Raw genomic sequence first — 16,122 nt, 5'->3', positions numbered from 1 at the left:
AAAATATATATAAAGGAAGAAGGATACTAATTTATTAATTAATAAAAAATTTAAAAAGTTGAATAAATAATTATATTATCAGTTGAAGTGTTTTTTAACTTTATAAAAAATTATTATTATGGTGTTATTAATCATCGTATGTGAATGTGTATGATCTTTCTTTTATATTAGTATAGATAAAATCATTTGTCGTTCAATTTTTATTTTTAATTTAAAAAAAAACCTGTTTTATTTGAAATAATTTATCATTGGCCAATTATTCAGATAGTTATTTGATTAACAATATTAACATAATTATTGTGAATTTAATGAACTTGTTGAAATTTTCAAATTAAAAGATATTTGAATAACTAAGTCGGAGAAAAAAATTTGAATAGAAAAATAGAGCAAACATATTTAAATAAAAACTTCTAAAATTAAAGCATAACTAAGAAAATAAAAATGTAGCTAAAATATTAAAGAATGAGGTATATAAAATCCCTAATTCATTCAGAGGCTCTCTTTTTTTTTTGTTTTTAATACGAGGGACAGAATTACAATCAAAAGTAAAAAATGAAGCACTAAAATAGTTTTCTTGTAAAAAAGTGTAATATGAGAAAATTAAGAGACTAATTTAAAATGAGTTGAATAAAGAGACTATTTTAAAATTGAAATTAAATATCGAGGATTAAAATTAACCTTACCCCGCAAGATATTATATGTTTTTCAAACAAGGTGGCCTCCAAAATTCTGGCTTAAACTTTGCTTTCATATTGTGAACATACATTAATATTGACAATGAAAGTCTTAGGCTGCAGTCAATATTTTGTGCACAAACACAACAATGAATGATGCATACCTTAATGTATCAAAATTAGTTGAGTTTGATGCATTCAACGTTAAAAGGACCAAACATAGGAAACAAAGACCAATAGGTCTTAAAACTTGTTGAGGTTGGACAAAGATAAATAATGCACGAGTGGGGCTACCACTTGTTGACCTATATAATCATATCTTAAATTGAAATATGGATATTTTTGATTCTTGGTGAAGACTTAAATCTCAATTTTTCTCAAAATACTGTTAATTATGTTTTTTCTTGCTTTATTTATTTATTTTTATAAAAAATGGCGAATTTGAACTCTTTAAGGCACGATAGAAGAGTATTAAATTCCAACGACATCTCATACTCATTGCCACATACAATGACGGATCCAACCCTCAAGTGGCTATATGATCCCAATGTCGAAGTATATTTTTTCGACCTCTTCAAACTTTCATTTTTGGATCTGTCCTTGTTCACTGTAAAAAATGAGGTGTGTATTAACCGTTTGACTATCTGATGTATTCTATACTGAGTCTAATATCTATGAGACTGGTGTAAGAGAAATATAGGTGAATTCTAGTTCTCCAAAACCAGTAAATAAGTGGGAAGGTCATGAATGAAATCATGTCAACTTTTCACAAGTCCAGCAACAGACTGGGGACTTACAACTGACATGAATCAACTGTGACATAGAGTTAGGACAGAAGCACCAAAAATCACACACCCCCACCCCCATGCCACTGCAGATCCTTATATATCCAAATAAACAATCAAGATTCAAGATACAAACTCCTTACAACAAGATAATGAAGCTTTCTCAATCGAAGACCTTGACGTTGCTGATGCTTGTGCTGGCGATGGCTGCTCTGGTGCAGGAAAGCAAGGGCCATCCCTGTGGGAGCACCTTCTTCGCCACCCTTGTTCAGCTCATACCTTGCCGGGCAGCAGTCGCTCCATTCAGCCCTGTTCCTCCCAACGAGGCTTGCTGTGCATCAATCAAAGCTCTGGGGCAGCCCTGTCTGTGTGTGCTCATCAACGGCCCCCCTATATCTGGCGTTGATCGTAGCATGGCCATGCAGCTCCCGGATAAGTGCACTGCCAACTTTGAACCATGTAACTCTACTTCCTTGTTCAAGATCGTTTCGTTTATTTATACAGTAATTAAGTATAATAACAAAAAGATCTCTCAGTTTTAAAAAATCCCAATGACAACTTCTACAACCGTGTTGTATCAGTAGAAATTGAGGGCTGTTTATAATTCAAATGTTTTGCATGTGCAGGTGAAATTTCAAAATAAGAAGCTTTAGAGCCTGGAACAAGTGCAAGAATAAGTCTGTGTAGGGCTACAACCTTGAGCCTGGGTGTAGTATGGGCAACTGCTAGCTGTAATGTGGTCAAATAAGCATATCTAAGGAAATTGTAATAGTTTGATTTATCATGTTTAGATTTGTTCCAGTTATTGTTGTCTTCTTTTGTCATTCTTGCAGCCAAAATAGTTCCTCTACAGCAGTTTTGCTCTCGGCAGCAGCAGATGTTGCAAGCAACACCAATATACATGACTTCAATTACTGTTCTAATCATGTTTCAGACAATTAACAGACATTTACCATACAAGATGTAAATTATCAGTAGTAGCTAAAGATCTTACCTGCATGGGTTGTTCTTGAAAGATTATAGGACTGCAAACTACGAGACAATCACAGCCTTTTTTTGTATAGCGGGACTCATATAAAATGAATTTACATAAATAGTTGTGATTACCTGGACATTTGACTTTCAAAACGTCTAACTATAAGCACAATAAGGCCCCAAAAGAAGAGATATAATTTGGTAATGATGCTGAGCTTGGCAAATACCATTTCCATCTTCTACAATATTTTCGAGGTAATAAATTTTGTATTACCTTGAAAACAATCCGACATTACACTAAGCACTTATATACACGAATTTATTCATAATTGACTAAATCGATTTAGATCATACACTACGGATTACACCTGCTACTTTCCATCTTTTCTGCAAGAAAATTTCACGACTTATCTTGCTAAAGGGCCTTGCTAAACGTGTCGACTTTCGGTGGAAGCAAGCAATGAGCTTGTTAGGCGAAAGGTATATATAGAGCAATTGTCTCGTCTACCGAACTCCTAGTAGCTTTTCCAGGAACAACTATGTGGTAGGACTTGTTAGTTGAAGTTTGCTTGAACAGACGCACTTTGCCCTTGTGTCTGTTAGCGTCTACACAAGAAAGGAGCAAAATATAATGAGGCAAGTTGAGGTTGTTCAGAGGTAGGTTTCATGTGAATCCCAATCTTCTGATGTTGAAAGAGATGGATCTGTGTTATTACCTGGACTTGTTTCTGGAGGTTTTTAATGTACTCAACTGCCAACTCTAACATTTCAGCTGTGTTTGTTTGCTGCCCAAATATGAATGACATCAGGGTAATGACTTTTGTTTAAAGAATGGGAATATAATTAAATATACACCCCTCAACAATCATCATGTCACAAAAACCACCCTACTGCTTGAATAACTACACAGGTAGTGTCTGTGTATTATTTAAACAAGGATAATGTTTGTAATTTGACCAGAATTCAGGAGGTGTTGGTGTAATTATCCAACAATAAAAATGAACTCCCAACATCTACTAGCGAAAGCACACAGGACTAGAATTTTTTACCTTATCCATATTCGGGAAAAGATCTTGCAATTTCTTCATTTTCTCACTAATTCGTGTTCTTCTCATCTGCAAATCATCATATTACACAATCATGTCATAAATCTTGAGTTTCAAGTACCATATGTGTGTATATATATATATATGGAATGTCTTGTTAATGGCGGGGAAGAACTTTTTGGGCCGAAAGCAGGATAACAATGAACAAAATCCCTGAGTTATGCACAAGAACTTTTACCCTTTCGGCGATACTTCTTGGATGAGTGGCGCAGCCTCTCTTGGCTCGAACTTGACATCGAGCTGTCGTGTCTTGTCCGAATTGTAGGTAATTTTCTCCAGCAGCCATTTCTGAGGTCGTTCTTGGCAAGCTCATATGGTGAACTAAACCAAGGGGCTTCTTTCTAGTTTCTCCATTCTGATAGAAAATGGACATCAGCAACAAAACTAAAGTTGCTAATCAAAAATAGGTTGACAACACCAGAAGCATGCAGTCAAATGAAACGGTTTACACCTACCGGATCTTCCAATCCACTGAAATCGGAATACATCTTCGGATGGCCATCTCGGTCTCGTTTCAAGCTGTTGTTGAAGGGAGCTTGGTTCCAGGAATCATGATGGAGGGAGGGCTCAGGTTCGTATTCTCCGCAACTAGCACTATTACCATTTCTCAATCGGCCGTTTTCAGTGGTACTTCTGCCGAAGCTCTCGTTATCAGTTTCTGGAATACTAGGCATGAACATCGAGCTAGAAGATGGACAGGATGAGTAGTTCATGTGATTGCTCAAACCACCGGCTGATGAACCAGCTTCTGCATGATTGTGGACTCTGTAGTTTCCTACCTCTCCCATTACACCAAATCCTGAGGTCCAAAAACAAGTTTTAACCAATACATTCCCAATATTACCAGAGCCCACAAGAAACTAGGCTATGGTTCATATACTTTTATCAGAAAGATCACAAAAAGAAGCTACAAAAATATACTACAATGCAACATATTCAATCTACTCGGACAGGATTTTGCAGATTACTAACTATATACCTCTTCTCACCTAATTTTTGTTTTGCTTATAAGGAGGTGCTTGCAATAACTTTTATTTGGGGATAAATGCCCATGTGAAATGAGGAAAATACCTCCTATAAAAAAAATAGCAAATTACATAGAAGTTAATTTGCTATTTTTTTTTTCACTGTAGATTTTTGCCGAAAAAATGCAAACAACCCCTATGATACGTGGTAAATTGTTATTTTTTTTCTATAAAAAATTTGCTCATTTACAATATTAAGGGAGTTGACATTTCTCATATATCCTCTCTTACCGCAAGGGGATTTTATTTGGGGGAGAAAAGGCTGAAGTTGGGATATTTAGGAAAATAAGTTCAAAGTCAACTCATCAACTAAAAGCAACAGACCTTTTTCCCCATATATACCAATCCCCAAAACGCGTCAAATCTTTCCATAATCAAACAACCCATGCCAGCAAAAGAACCAAATTACAGGAGATTATAATGAGAAAAATTCAAGAAACACATAACTAAATAGTACCATTAAAGAATCCAGCAGGAGAGCTGCTTTGCCTGACAAGATTGGCGCAATTACTCTTATTCCCATTGCCGACAGAATAAGATCCCACAACTGCACCCCCACCTCCATTCACCGCACTCCCGTACCCGGTCACTTGCCCATTTTCTCCACATCTGGGCTCCGCCTCCAGGTCTGACCCGACTTCCTGCTTCATGGAAAACTGCATCTGGTTCTCATTATTCTTCTGATTGGGATCACCAGGCCCGTCCATCAAGGCTGAGAAAAAAGCTTCACATTCATCACCGCTGCTGCTATTATCAGTAGTAGAATCCAAAAGGGCCGCTAGAAATGAACTTGGAGCCGATCGATATCGCGCTAATCCACCCTGATTTTGGTGGTGCTGATTCTGATTCTGGTAAAACTCAGAGCCCATGAATTCTCTACTCTTCGAGAATTCCCCCACAGCTGAAACATACTTGAAATTGCTCTGATTTCTGGGATCCGAGTGGAGAAAGCCACCGCTTCTCCTCATGTCCGGTGAGATTACTTCTGAGCTAAACATAGTTAAACAGAAACTTAAAAAAAAAAAAAAGAGGAAACAACTCTATGTAGAAAAATCAGCACAGCCCATTAATGGGACTCCAAGAATCGGTAGATTCGAAACGAAAAACTCGGATTTAAAGGTGTCAGTCAGGTAGAGCGGATGGACGAATGCGGCAAACTACCTTTTCAGCTTTTTCTTGAAAAATGAAAGAAAAACGAGGTTCAGAAAACAAGGCGTGGGTTCAAGCTTTTGCAGTGCGAAATCTACAGAGTGAAGAGACAATTTTTCTGGAAAGAAGGAAAGAGATTTTGCGGTATTTGTTTGAGCAAAACCAGAAATGGGAAAATCCCCGAAAGCCCATCTATTTATTGACAGGAATTTCCACACACTGCCCTCGGTTTTATCCATTTTTACACATACATATCCATTTCCGACGTCATTGGGTCCACATCTCATGATCACTCAACCAATTCACGCTTACTTGACGAAACTACCCTTGTCGTAGGCACTTATGTTTCAGATCATATCTATTACAAGTTAAATGTAATTTATACGTGAAATGAGCAAATAGATTACTATAAAAAAAATTAATAAAAAAATAAAGTTTTATATTAATACAAGAGAATAATTTTTATTATTTTATTTTTCATATGACAGGATGTAAATTGCATTTTTTCCTATTTATTACGGGTCGATCACAATGCATTTGCAACAGTTTAAAATAAATGTGTGAGTTTTATTCAAAATAAATTGAAAAAATATTTTTATTTTATGATTTCTTATTAAACCTTTTAAATTAATTTAATTTAAATAAATAGTTTTTTTCAATATTTACAATTTATTGACAAAATTATAAATATTAAGATGTTTTTTTCAAATATTTTGACTTTATTTTTTTTATCACCTTTTATTTTATATTCAAATACTCACAGCTTCCAATATAACTAAATTTATAACTTTAACCCCCAATTTATTTTCACCATAAAAATAGAAACTATGGTAAATATCTACATAATGGCGCTTACAGGGATTCATATGCTTTATATGTCAAGTGTATAAAGAAGCTAAACGTCCACCTCACTAATAGCTAGCTATAATTTTTGGTTTAATTGCAAGCCTTCTTTCTCTCCCTATGATTAGAATCGCATTCAAGTCCTCAATTTCAACTCCTAATTTGAGATAATTTAACTATTAATAGCAATAAATTTATTGTAAATTTACCACATCATTTGGCGCTGTACGTGGGAATAAGGTGATGTACCGTCCCAAGTACCTCATCTGAAGAGCTGATGATGTAGACAAGTGTCCCATATCAGTTTGCAAATTAAAAGCTTAAGTGTCTTATAAGGTCCACGGTGTCTTCTTCCTAACGAGACATTTTTTCACGATAAAATCGTGAGTCTCATACACAGTCAAAACAAACGATATATACCTTGTGCAATAAAACACCGATCAATTCACAAATCATATATATATATATGTTTTGATTCACACACGCACTTACTCACACGGTGCCCAATAAATTTAGAACCCAACATCTCAACTATAAAATATTGAATTGTTCATATATTGGGATGTCCCTTAAGAAGTATGTACGTGTATGTGTATATATAAGAATAAAAAAGGGACACGAGAGGTGGAATGGAGAAACCTAGTAATAAAAGAACAAACATTAAAATAAAAATCAGAGCCAAACAAGACAACTCATTAAAAACACCAATTAATAATCCTTTTCCTCTGAAAGAGGATGTCTTGTCTTTAACCAGTATTAATTTATTAAAATATATTATAAAAAAAATGGGATGGAGTCCATGGTTTGGTGGGAGGGATACATGGTTTTGCATTTGATGAGTTGAGTAGTTTTGGGGGGTGGGTCAGGTTAACGTTATCTGAAACCTTTGAAGCATTCAACCCTTTACTTACGGCATAAGTCGTCGTCTTTGTTCTTTCCAAATTTGAGGGGCTGCTGCCCTGTCTTCAATTCACGGTCACCGGATTTTTTAGGTACTGTTTGAGTCCAAACAATGGATAACGGGGTGGGCAAAAAGATCGGGATGAGATGGGTCTTGAGTTTGTGTCGGAGCTGGCTAGCTGAGTCCCAAATCCACTCGAACTCGAGTAAGATTATTAATTGATAAAATGATTTTTTTAATATTATTTTAAAGTCTAGCTACTGCAAATTCAACTATGTGCTGAGTTGATAGGGGTTGCTGGGAGCTGGCTCCCTACTCGAGTTGGGGGTTTCGGGGCTGTTACTAACTCTTTTTTTATTTTCTTTTGTTAAGGGTCAGAACTTTTCGTTTTCTAAGGTGAATAGTTGATGGGTAACATTGAAAACAAATTTGAACAATTGTGGATGCATGTCCGAGAATTTTTCAAATCATATAAATTTTGTGTCTCATAGTTATATGCTTTTCATATTTTTCAACGCACGTTCATAATTTGACTAAACTCAATTTCTAACAATATGACCGCCTCAACTTTCAAGAAAAGATAATGCGGTTCCTTGACACAGGAAGTCGTGAGATTTTTTCTCAAAACTTCATGTCGTATTATTAGGGATAATTACACTCCACTCTTATGAAAGTTTAATAAAATTACACATAGGCCTCTTGTACTTTGAGAAATTACATTAAGAACTGCTAAAGTTTGCTTCCGTCTAACAAATAAGTCTCTATTAGTCAAAATTCACCAAATTGCTAATATTAATAAAAAAACTGAATAAAAATCGATATTTATCCTCGATTGACTTATTACTGACGTATTGCAGGTCAAAGAACTTTTATCAGGCTAAATTACCTTTACAACAGTGAAAATATATCTCCTCTCATGCATTAAAACGTGAAGACGTATGAGGGTAATTTGATCATAAAAATATTTATTTGATCTGTAATAAATCAGTAATAAGCCAATCGAAAGTACATATATATTTATTTTTTAATTATTTTGTTAATATCAGTAAATTCGACGAACTTTGAATAACAAAGGGACTTACTTATTAGACAAAACAAATCTAGAGAGTATTAGATATAATTTTTCAAATCATAGAGAATCTACGCATACTAAACCCCAAAACTGAGGAGGGGAGTATAATTATTGCTTATTATTATTATGTTTGGGGGGTCAAAAGGTATGTGCCTATTAATATATTGAAAAGGAGTGAAATACAAAGAACATCGGATGGGGGGTGGGGGGGGGGGGGGGGGGGGGGGGGGGGGGGGGGGGTGTTCCTTGACTGCTTGGGAAGTGAGAAGAGGCAAATGGGGAGTTTTGATGAGCTGTAATTAGCCAATAATAATAGTGCTTAACATTTCATAATACAGAAAGAAAGACAACATAATCTTTGTTTTAACTATAAGTCTACAAATTTATGTTTTCAATAAGGTTGGTGTCCGATATCTATATCCTTTGACCCATCCAAAAGACCACTAAGCCCGGAAAAAAAAAAAAAGAAAAAGAAAATTGAAGTGTAGACATATAATTTCTTTTTTTTTTTTTAATTAAAAAAAGAAAAAAACTCTCTCTCTCTCTCTCTCACACACACACACACACAACATACTTCTTTCTCTTTTATTTTCTAGCTTTTAATAAAAATAATTAATTTTTGGAAATAACATAAAATAAAGAAATTGAGATCTTGGTACCCTTTGGAAAATAAAATATAGTGTAACTTCATTTTGTTTTCTGAACTATTTTTTATGTCGTATTTATCTCTCTAAGTTAAAAAATGTTATACCTACTTTTTGATTGGACAAAATTACCCTCATGCGTTAAATAATTATATTATTCTTAATTTATATTTTTAGTATTTTTGCACATTAAATCCTCTACAAATTATTTTCTAACAACTGAAAAGAATTTTTAATAAGTGAAGAATTTAAATTAAAAGTGGAGTAATAAGTTAATATATATAATATATACACAACAAATATAATATCTCAATAATTCATTTTATACTTTTGAAAAGAAATTGATAATATATATATATATATATATACATATATATATATGTATATGCTTAACCAAAAGTTAGACACTTCTAGTAATGAATGAGTATAATAAATACACAAAAAGATTTCATCTAAAAGATAATTTAATGTATAAAATATTAAAAATATATTGAGAATAATATAATTATTCAATATATGAGGGATATTTTTGTCCAATCAAATTATAGGTATTATATTTATTAGTTTAAGAGGGATAAATATTACATCAAAAACAGTTGGGAGGAGGCGGGGCGGGGAGTGTATTTAACCCTAAAATATGTTAAGTGACAATAATTTTAATTTTATAAAAAAATATATATACAATTTGCACAAATAATAATTAGTAATTTCTATGAGCCGTTCCTATTGGTAGGAACATGCTATTGTCATTTACATTAAGATCTTAGTATACATATGCTATAATTATATGTAGTAACAATTTTATGTCGCAATTTTTCTGTCATTGATTATTCCTAATCACAACTTTTATACAATAAGTGTCACTATTAAAATTATAAAAATATTACAATAAAAAAATAAAAAATTTACCACTTCATTCATATATCAGTGATAATTTTAATATATATATATATATATATATATTTGTTCGTTAACATCCTTTTGATTTGTAGTAAGGCAGAAGGGTTGACCAATTTATTTTTTTGAAAAAAAAAAATAGGAGTTGACTATTTCATGCAACTTGTTTCCTGTGTCGTAGACTTGAGGTTTGGGCATAACTCGCTCTACGGATTTCGATAAACGATATTTTATCACATATTCGTATTATATTATTGATTAAATGTATTGTATGTGGTTTTATTTTTAAATTATAAATTAATTTATTTATATTTTTTAATTTTAAAAAATACATATCAATTACTCATTAATATGACAGCAGAAAATTGAACCTTGTGTAATAGAAAATATTCAGACATAATAAATTGACTAAAAGTCAAAGTAGCTCCAAACTCGTTTGTTTGGACTTTTGATTTTTTCTTATCGTAGCTTTGAATTGCAAAGTCAACTTTTGAGGGTCAATTATAACTATTTCAATGTACTTTCTTTTTCCAAGTTTTATAATTTTATGGGATAATTACATTTTTCTTTTTTAAGATTTATGTAATTATATGTAACTGGAAAATTATATCTAGCACTCTTGAAATTTGCTTCCATTTAGCAAATAAGTCCCCCAAACTAATCAAAATTCACTGAATTTGTTGATATTAGCAGAAAAATTGAATGAAAATTGATATTTACCCTAGATTTGGTGTAGTTATATGTAAACCTCCTGTGATTTGAAAAATTACATCTAGCATTCTTGAAGTTTACTTCCATCTAACAAAGAAGTCCCTCAGTTAGTCAAAACCCACTAAATTTGTTGATATTGACAGAAAAATTGAATGAAAATTGATATTTACCCTAAATTGACTTATTATTGAGTTATTGGAGGTGAGTTAATTTTTTTGGACTAAAAAACTACCCTTATAATTGTGAAATATACCTCCACATGCATTAACGTGTGAAAACGTTTGAAGGTATTTTGATCATAAAAAGATTTATTTGACCTGTAATAAATCAATAATAAATCAATCAGGGTTGAATATTTCCAATTTTTTGTTGTTACAATCAACAAAAATTCGGTGAATTTGTCTAGCGGAGGGACTTGTTTGTTAAATAAAAACAAACATTAGGGGTGTTAGATGTAATTTTTCAAATTACAGAAAATCTACATATAATTATATCAAATATCATGAGAGAAGAGTGTAATTATCCCTAATCTTATTCATCTAAGTTAATTTAGTGATTTTCTTGCTTGTTTAAGAGCATATGGTATAGTAATTATGCAATGATTCAAAAGTAAGCTGTAGGAAAAGTAAGTACAGCGTTTGCGGTTGACAAATCAGTTTAATTCTTTATTTTTAAATAGAACTGTCCGCAATAATGATTATTATTTCTTATGGCAATTTTTTAAGAATAATTACATTCCCCTTCTTTCAGGTTTAGTGTAATTACACAGAAATTTTTTGTTGTTTGAAAAATTACATCTAGTATCTCAAAAGTTTGCTTCTGTATAACAAATAGGTCCATCCGTTAATAAAAACTCTTTGAATTTGTTGATATTGATAAAAAAATTGAATAAAAATTGATATTTACCATCAATTATTGACTTATTACGGGTCAAATAAATCTTTTGTGACTAAATTACTCTTATAATGGTGAAAATATACCTCCGCACATGCATTAACATATAAAGATGTATAAAGGTAATTTGATCATAAAAAGATTTATTTGACCTATAATAAATCAATAATAAGTCAATATATGGTAAATATGATTTTTTTTTTGTTAATCCTAGCAAACTTGGTGAGTTTTAACTAATGAAGGGACTTATGCGTTAGACATAAGCAAATATCAGGAATACCACATATAATTTTTCAAACAACAGGGGATTACGTATAATTATACCAAATTTCAGGACAGTGAAGTGTAATTATCCCCTTTTTTAATATATGATTAATTTTTTTTTTCAAAATTATAACTGACGTTGCAGCACTAAGCCGATTGGCGCAAAAGATAATTTTTACAAATTATGTTTCCGCTTAATGGTAAAAATTGAGATTTCATGAATAAATTTAACAATATGGGTTCGAATTTCACTGAATATGTGGGTAGTATCCAACACTATATGAGTTTATTATAATTCATTTTATTATATTTTGTTATATTATTATATTGCTGAAATCGATATATTGCTCATTTTATTTAAAATATTGACATAATTATGTAATTACTGTTCTTATTAATAAAATAATTAAACCCAATTAAACTATTGGTGAGAGAAAATCAACAAAACAAAATACAAAGAGACAAAATGAAGATAATTATTAATTTCTTGACTGGAATAACTGTTTCACTGCTCTATCTGACTTTGAATTGTAGGATTGTTAATTGCACGTTAATAATGGTAATTAATTGGTAAGCTTGCTTAGTTCTACCATTTAATTTTTTTATTTAATTAATTAGTATAATTAAGTGGTCCTTAATAATGGTCAGCTCTGTCAACTAGCCTTTAAAAGTCAAATGATGTATTGAAATTCAATTTTTTTTTAGTGAATCGATTTTGACTATCACATGATTTTAATCGCTAGCAATTATAGTGAGTTATTTAATTTTTTATTATCAAATTCTTTTTTACATTAATATAATTTTTTAAAATATATTAATAATAATATAACGAGTCGTGATTTAAAATAACGACTCATTAAAAAATTAAATTTTTTAAAACAAAACAAGCCTGTCGCAATTCAAGATTGCGACTCCAAATTAAAATCATGGACAATTAGAAACATCTCCTTCATAACATCAGCAGATATTTATTATTTATAAAATAAATACTTTTGGCAGCTGCTGACTTATAATTATTTGATTAAATAAAAATTGCACAACTTTTAGTATGTTGGTGGGGTTACGTGGTCAAATCGAGCAATGTCCTAATGAATTAGTATGATTTGGCGGTGATTGACTTATAATACAGTGAAAATTGGCTTTATTTAGTGTATTGTTGGTAGGATTACTATGATCAAATTGAGCAACATTGTAACGAATTATTGTAATTTGACAGTGTTTGGCTTATAAATATTTGAAGCAGTAAAGATTGCTTAACTTAGTATATGTGTTGGTGGGATTATGGTGATCGAATTGAGCAATGTTCTAATGAATATTTTGGTAGTGTCTGGCTTATAAATGCTTGACACAGTAAAAATTGGATTAACTTTTACTATATGTTGGTGGGGGTTACGGCGATTGAATTGAGTAATGTCCTAACAAAATATTATAGTTTGGTATTGTATGGCTTGTCAATACTTGACGGGAAAAAGTATTATTTTAGTCTGCTAAGTATGTCTAATTTTAATTTTAGTCCGATAATTATGTCCATTTTTATTTAGGTCCAGTAACTTACGAAATTGCTTACTTTTAGTCCTCTGGCAGATTTTCGAACAATTTTACCCCTATGAGTGCATATGGACTAAAATTGCCTTTCAAAAGTTGCAGGGGTAAAATTGTCTGAAAATCTGTTAGGGGACTAAAAGTAAGCAATTTCGTAAGTTACTGGACCTAAACAAAAATGGACATAGTTATCGGACTAAAATTAAAATTAGACATACTTAGCGGACTAAAATAATACTTTTCCCATACTTGACGAACTAAAAATTTGCTTGACTTTTAGTATGTTAGTGAGGTTACGGTGTTCAAATTGAGTACTATTCTGGCAAATTATTATAATTTGTTAGTAATTGGCTCATAAATACTTGATTCAGTAAAATCTGGCTTAAATTTTAGTATGCTGATGGGATTACAATAATCAAATTGAGCAGTGTTTAGAGTAATTATTATAATTGGCCGTGCTTGGCTTATGAATTCTTGACATAGTAATAATTGGCTTAATTTTAGTATGTTGGTGAGGTTACGATGTTCAAATTGAGCACTATTAACAAATTATTATAATTTGGCGATGTTTGGTACCCAAACACTTGATTCAGTAGAAAATAACTTAAATTTTAGTATTTTGATGGGATTATAATGATCAAATTGAGCAATGTCATGAGGAATTATTGTAATTTGGCAATGTCTGGCTTACAAATACTAGAAATTGCTGTAATTTTACTACGTTGGTGATGTTACGATGTTCAACTTCAGTACGGTTCTAATGAATTATTATAATTTGGCGATGCTTGGTTCGTAAACGTTTGTTCAGTAAAAACTAGCTTAATTTTTTAGTATGTTGATGGGGTTACAGTCATAAAATTGAGCAACATTATGCGGAATTTCTTGGCAGAAGAAACATTTCATCGTGGTTACGTTAAGTTTCCTGACTACAATGAATTTAATTTAACTTTATATATGTATATTTTTTTAAAAAATATATGCTTACTAAAATTGTGTTTTTCTACTATAAAAAAATTAATATTATTTTTTGCTTATCAAATAAGTCAATAAATATATTCAGCAAATAAAAGAAAATAAAAAAAATGAGAGAGAATAAAGCTGCATGGTTGACCAAGAATCTTAGACAAAATAGAAAATGAGAGATCATTTCAGGGTAGCCACAAAAAAAAAAAAGAAAAAAGAAAAGTTGAACTATTGTTCCTTTGTAAGATATGAGGGAATAGAATATTGGAATATTTGTGTCATGGATTTGGAGAATGGTTCTTCTACCTAATAATATTACTGTTTTAAGATTGAATGTCTAATTGATGTTGTTGATTATTAATTTGGCTACCCTTTTTTTGATTATTATGTTAAGAGATAATTATACAGTTTTATGAAATTTAGTGTAATTATACGTAAATTTTTGTAGTTTTGAAAAATTACATCTAATAATATGACATTTGCTTTTGTCTTACAAAAAAATCAATCTGTTAGTCAAAATCTATAAAATATGTTGATATTTAATGAAAATTCATATTTATCCTCGATTGAGTTATTATTGAGTCATTACAGGTCGAACAAATCTTTTTATGATCAAACTACCCTTGTACTTCTTCACACGCTAATGTATGTAAGGATGCATGTCTTTACCTTTACAGAGGTAGTTTGGTTAGAAATAGATTTGTTTGACTTGTAATAAGTTAGTAATAAGTCGATCGAGAATAAATATAAATTTTTATTTATTTATTTTGCTAATGTCACTAAATTTAGTTAATTTTGACTAGTAGAAAGATTTATTTGTTACATGCAAATAAACATTATGGTACTAGATGTAATTTCTCAAATCACAAATAAGGTAATTATCGCTTATGCTAATTTGACTACTCTGAATTTTAACGACATCGAATCATATAATAAACAAGGTAATCATATTGACACCTTTGAGGTTAATTCTAAATACACAATATTCTTTACCTTTTGGTAAATTACAAGTACACTGTTAGAGAAAAAAGGTTAATTATACGTAGATTCTCTTTAAAAATGTGAAATTATACTTTTTCAAAAAAGTTTTGAAATTATACTTACACCCCTTCAAAAATTCATTGTTTACACTTAACCCACTTTTGTTAAGATTTGGATGAAAAATGCTGATGTTAGCCAAAAATAAAATGCATAAATTTTTAATTTTACCACTCATTTAATCTTTTCATATAATAATTTTGTACTTATAAAGAAAAATATATATAATGACGTTAACCTCACTCCATATATATATATATATATTACATATATCCATTTATAAAAACACAAATGTATATGAAAATGTTCAATGAGGGGCAAAATTAAATTTATGTGAATTCTTTTTCTTACATCGTCATTTTTCGTTCAAACCCTAACAGAAGGGGGTTAGGTGTAAATCGTGATTTTTTGAAAGTGGTGTAAGTGTAATTTCAAAACTTTTTTAGGAAGAAAGTGTAATTTAACATTTTTAAAGGGGATCTAAGTGTAATTAACTTTTAAACAAAATAAAAAATATGAATAAATTATGTCTGACACCCCAATAAGATTAGATCTTATTGTACAAATACTCCAATATCTTTGTAAAATTACAAGTTCAGTCCTTGATATTGTAGTTGGTCACAGATATACATTCAGTGA

General features: G+C 31.2%; 2 protein-coding genes across 2 annotated transcripts; one reads left to right on the top strand and one right to left on the bottom strand.

Annotated features, from left to right (window-relative positions):
- Positions 1,540-2,283, top strand: LOC105173483 (protein LIM1). The gene is made up of 2 exons (XM_011095235.2): positions 1,540-1,918; positions 2,086-2,283. The coding sequence occupies exons 1-2, from the start codon at positions 1,540-1,542 to the stop codon at positions 2,100-2,102; spliced, it is 396 nt and encodes a 131-aa protein (XP_011093537.1). The 3' UTR covers positions 2,103-2,283.
- On the bottom strand, positions 2,219-5,892 carry LOC105173482 (transcription factor bHLH130-like). Its single transcript, XM_011095234.2, has 6 exons — positions 5,023-5,892; positions 3,996-4,339; positions 3,719-3,895; positions 3,484-3,549; positions 3,151-3,219; positions 2,219-3,040 (listed from the first exon to the last, which is right to left on the bottom strand). Exons 1-6 carry the CDS (start codon positions 5,561-5,563, stop codon positions 2,972-2,974), a joined length of 1,266 nt encoding a protein of 421 aa, XP_011093536.1. The 5' UTR covers positions 5,564-5,892; the 3' UTR covers positions 2,219-2,971.

Source organism: Sesamum indicum, linkage group LG11 (genome assembly GCF_000512975.1).
Source record: "Sesamum indicum cultivar Zhongzhi No. 13 linkage group LG11, S_indicum_v1.0, whole genome shotgun sequence".
NCBI classification, from domain to species: domain Eukaryota; kingdom Viridiplantae; phylum Streptophyta; class Magnoliopsida; order Lamiales; family Pedaliaceae; genus Sesamum; species Sesamum indicum.
Note: the sequence above shows the minus strand (reverse complement) of the source record. Positions and strands in the feature narration are given on the sequence as shown.

Excerpts from the sequence above, each read along its gene's own strand:
- LOC105173483 (XM_011095235.2), top strand. The coding sequence starts at position 1,540 with ATGCCACTGCAGATCCTTATATATCCAAATAAACAATCAAGATTCAAG.
- LOC105173482 (XM_011095234.2), bottom strand. The coding sequence starts at position 5,563 with ATGTTTAGCTCAGAAGTAATCTCACCGGACATGAGGAGAAGCGGTGGC. Across the intron at positions 3,896-3,995 it reads TCAGTGGATTGGAAGATCCG|AATGGAGAAACTAGAAAGAA; the intron begins GTAGGTGTAAAC and ends ATTTTCTATCAG. Across the intron at positions 3,220-3,483 it reads TTTTCCCGAATATGGATAAG|CAAACAAACACAGCTGAAAT; the intron begins GTAAAAAATTCT and ends ATATTTGGGCAG.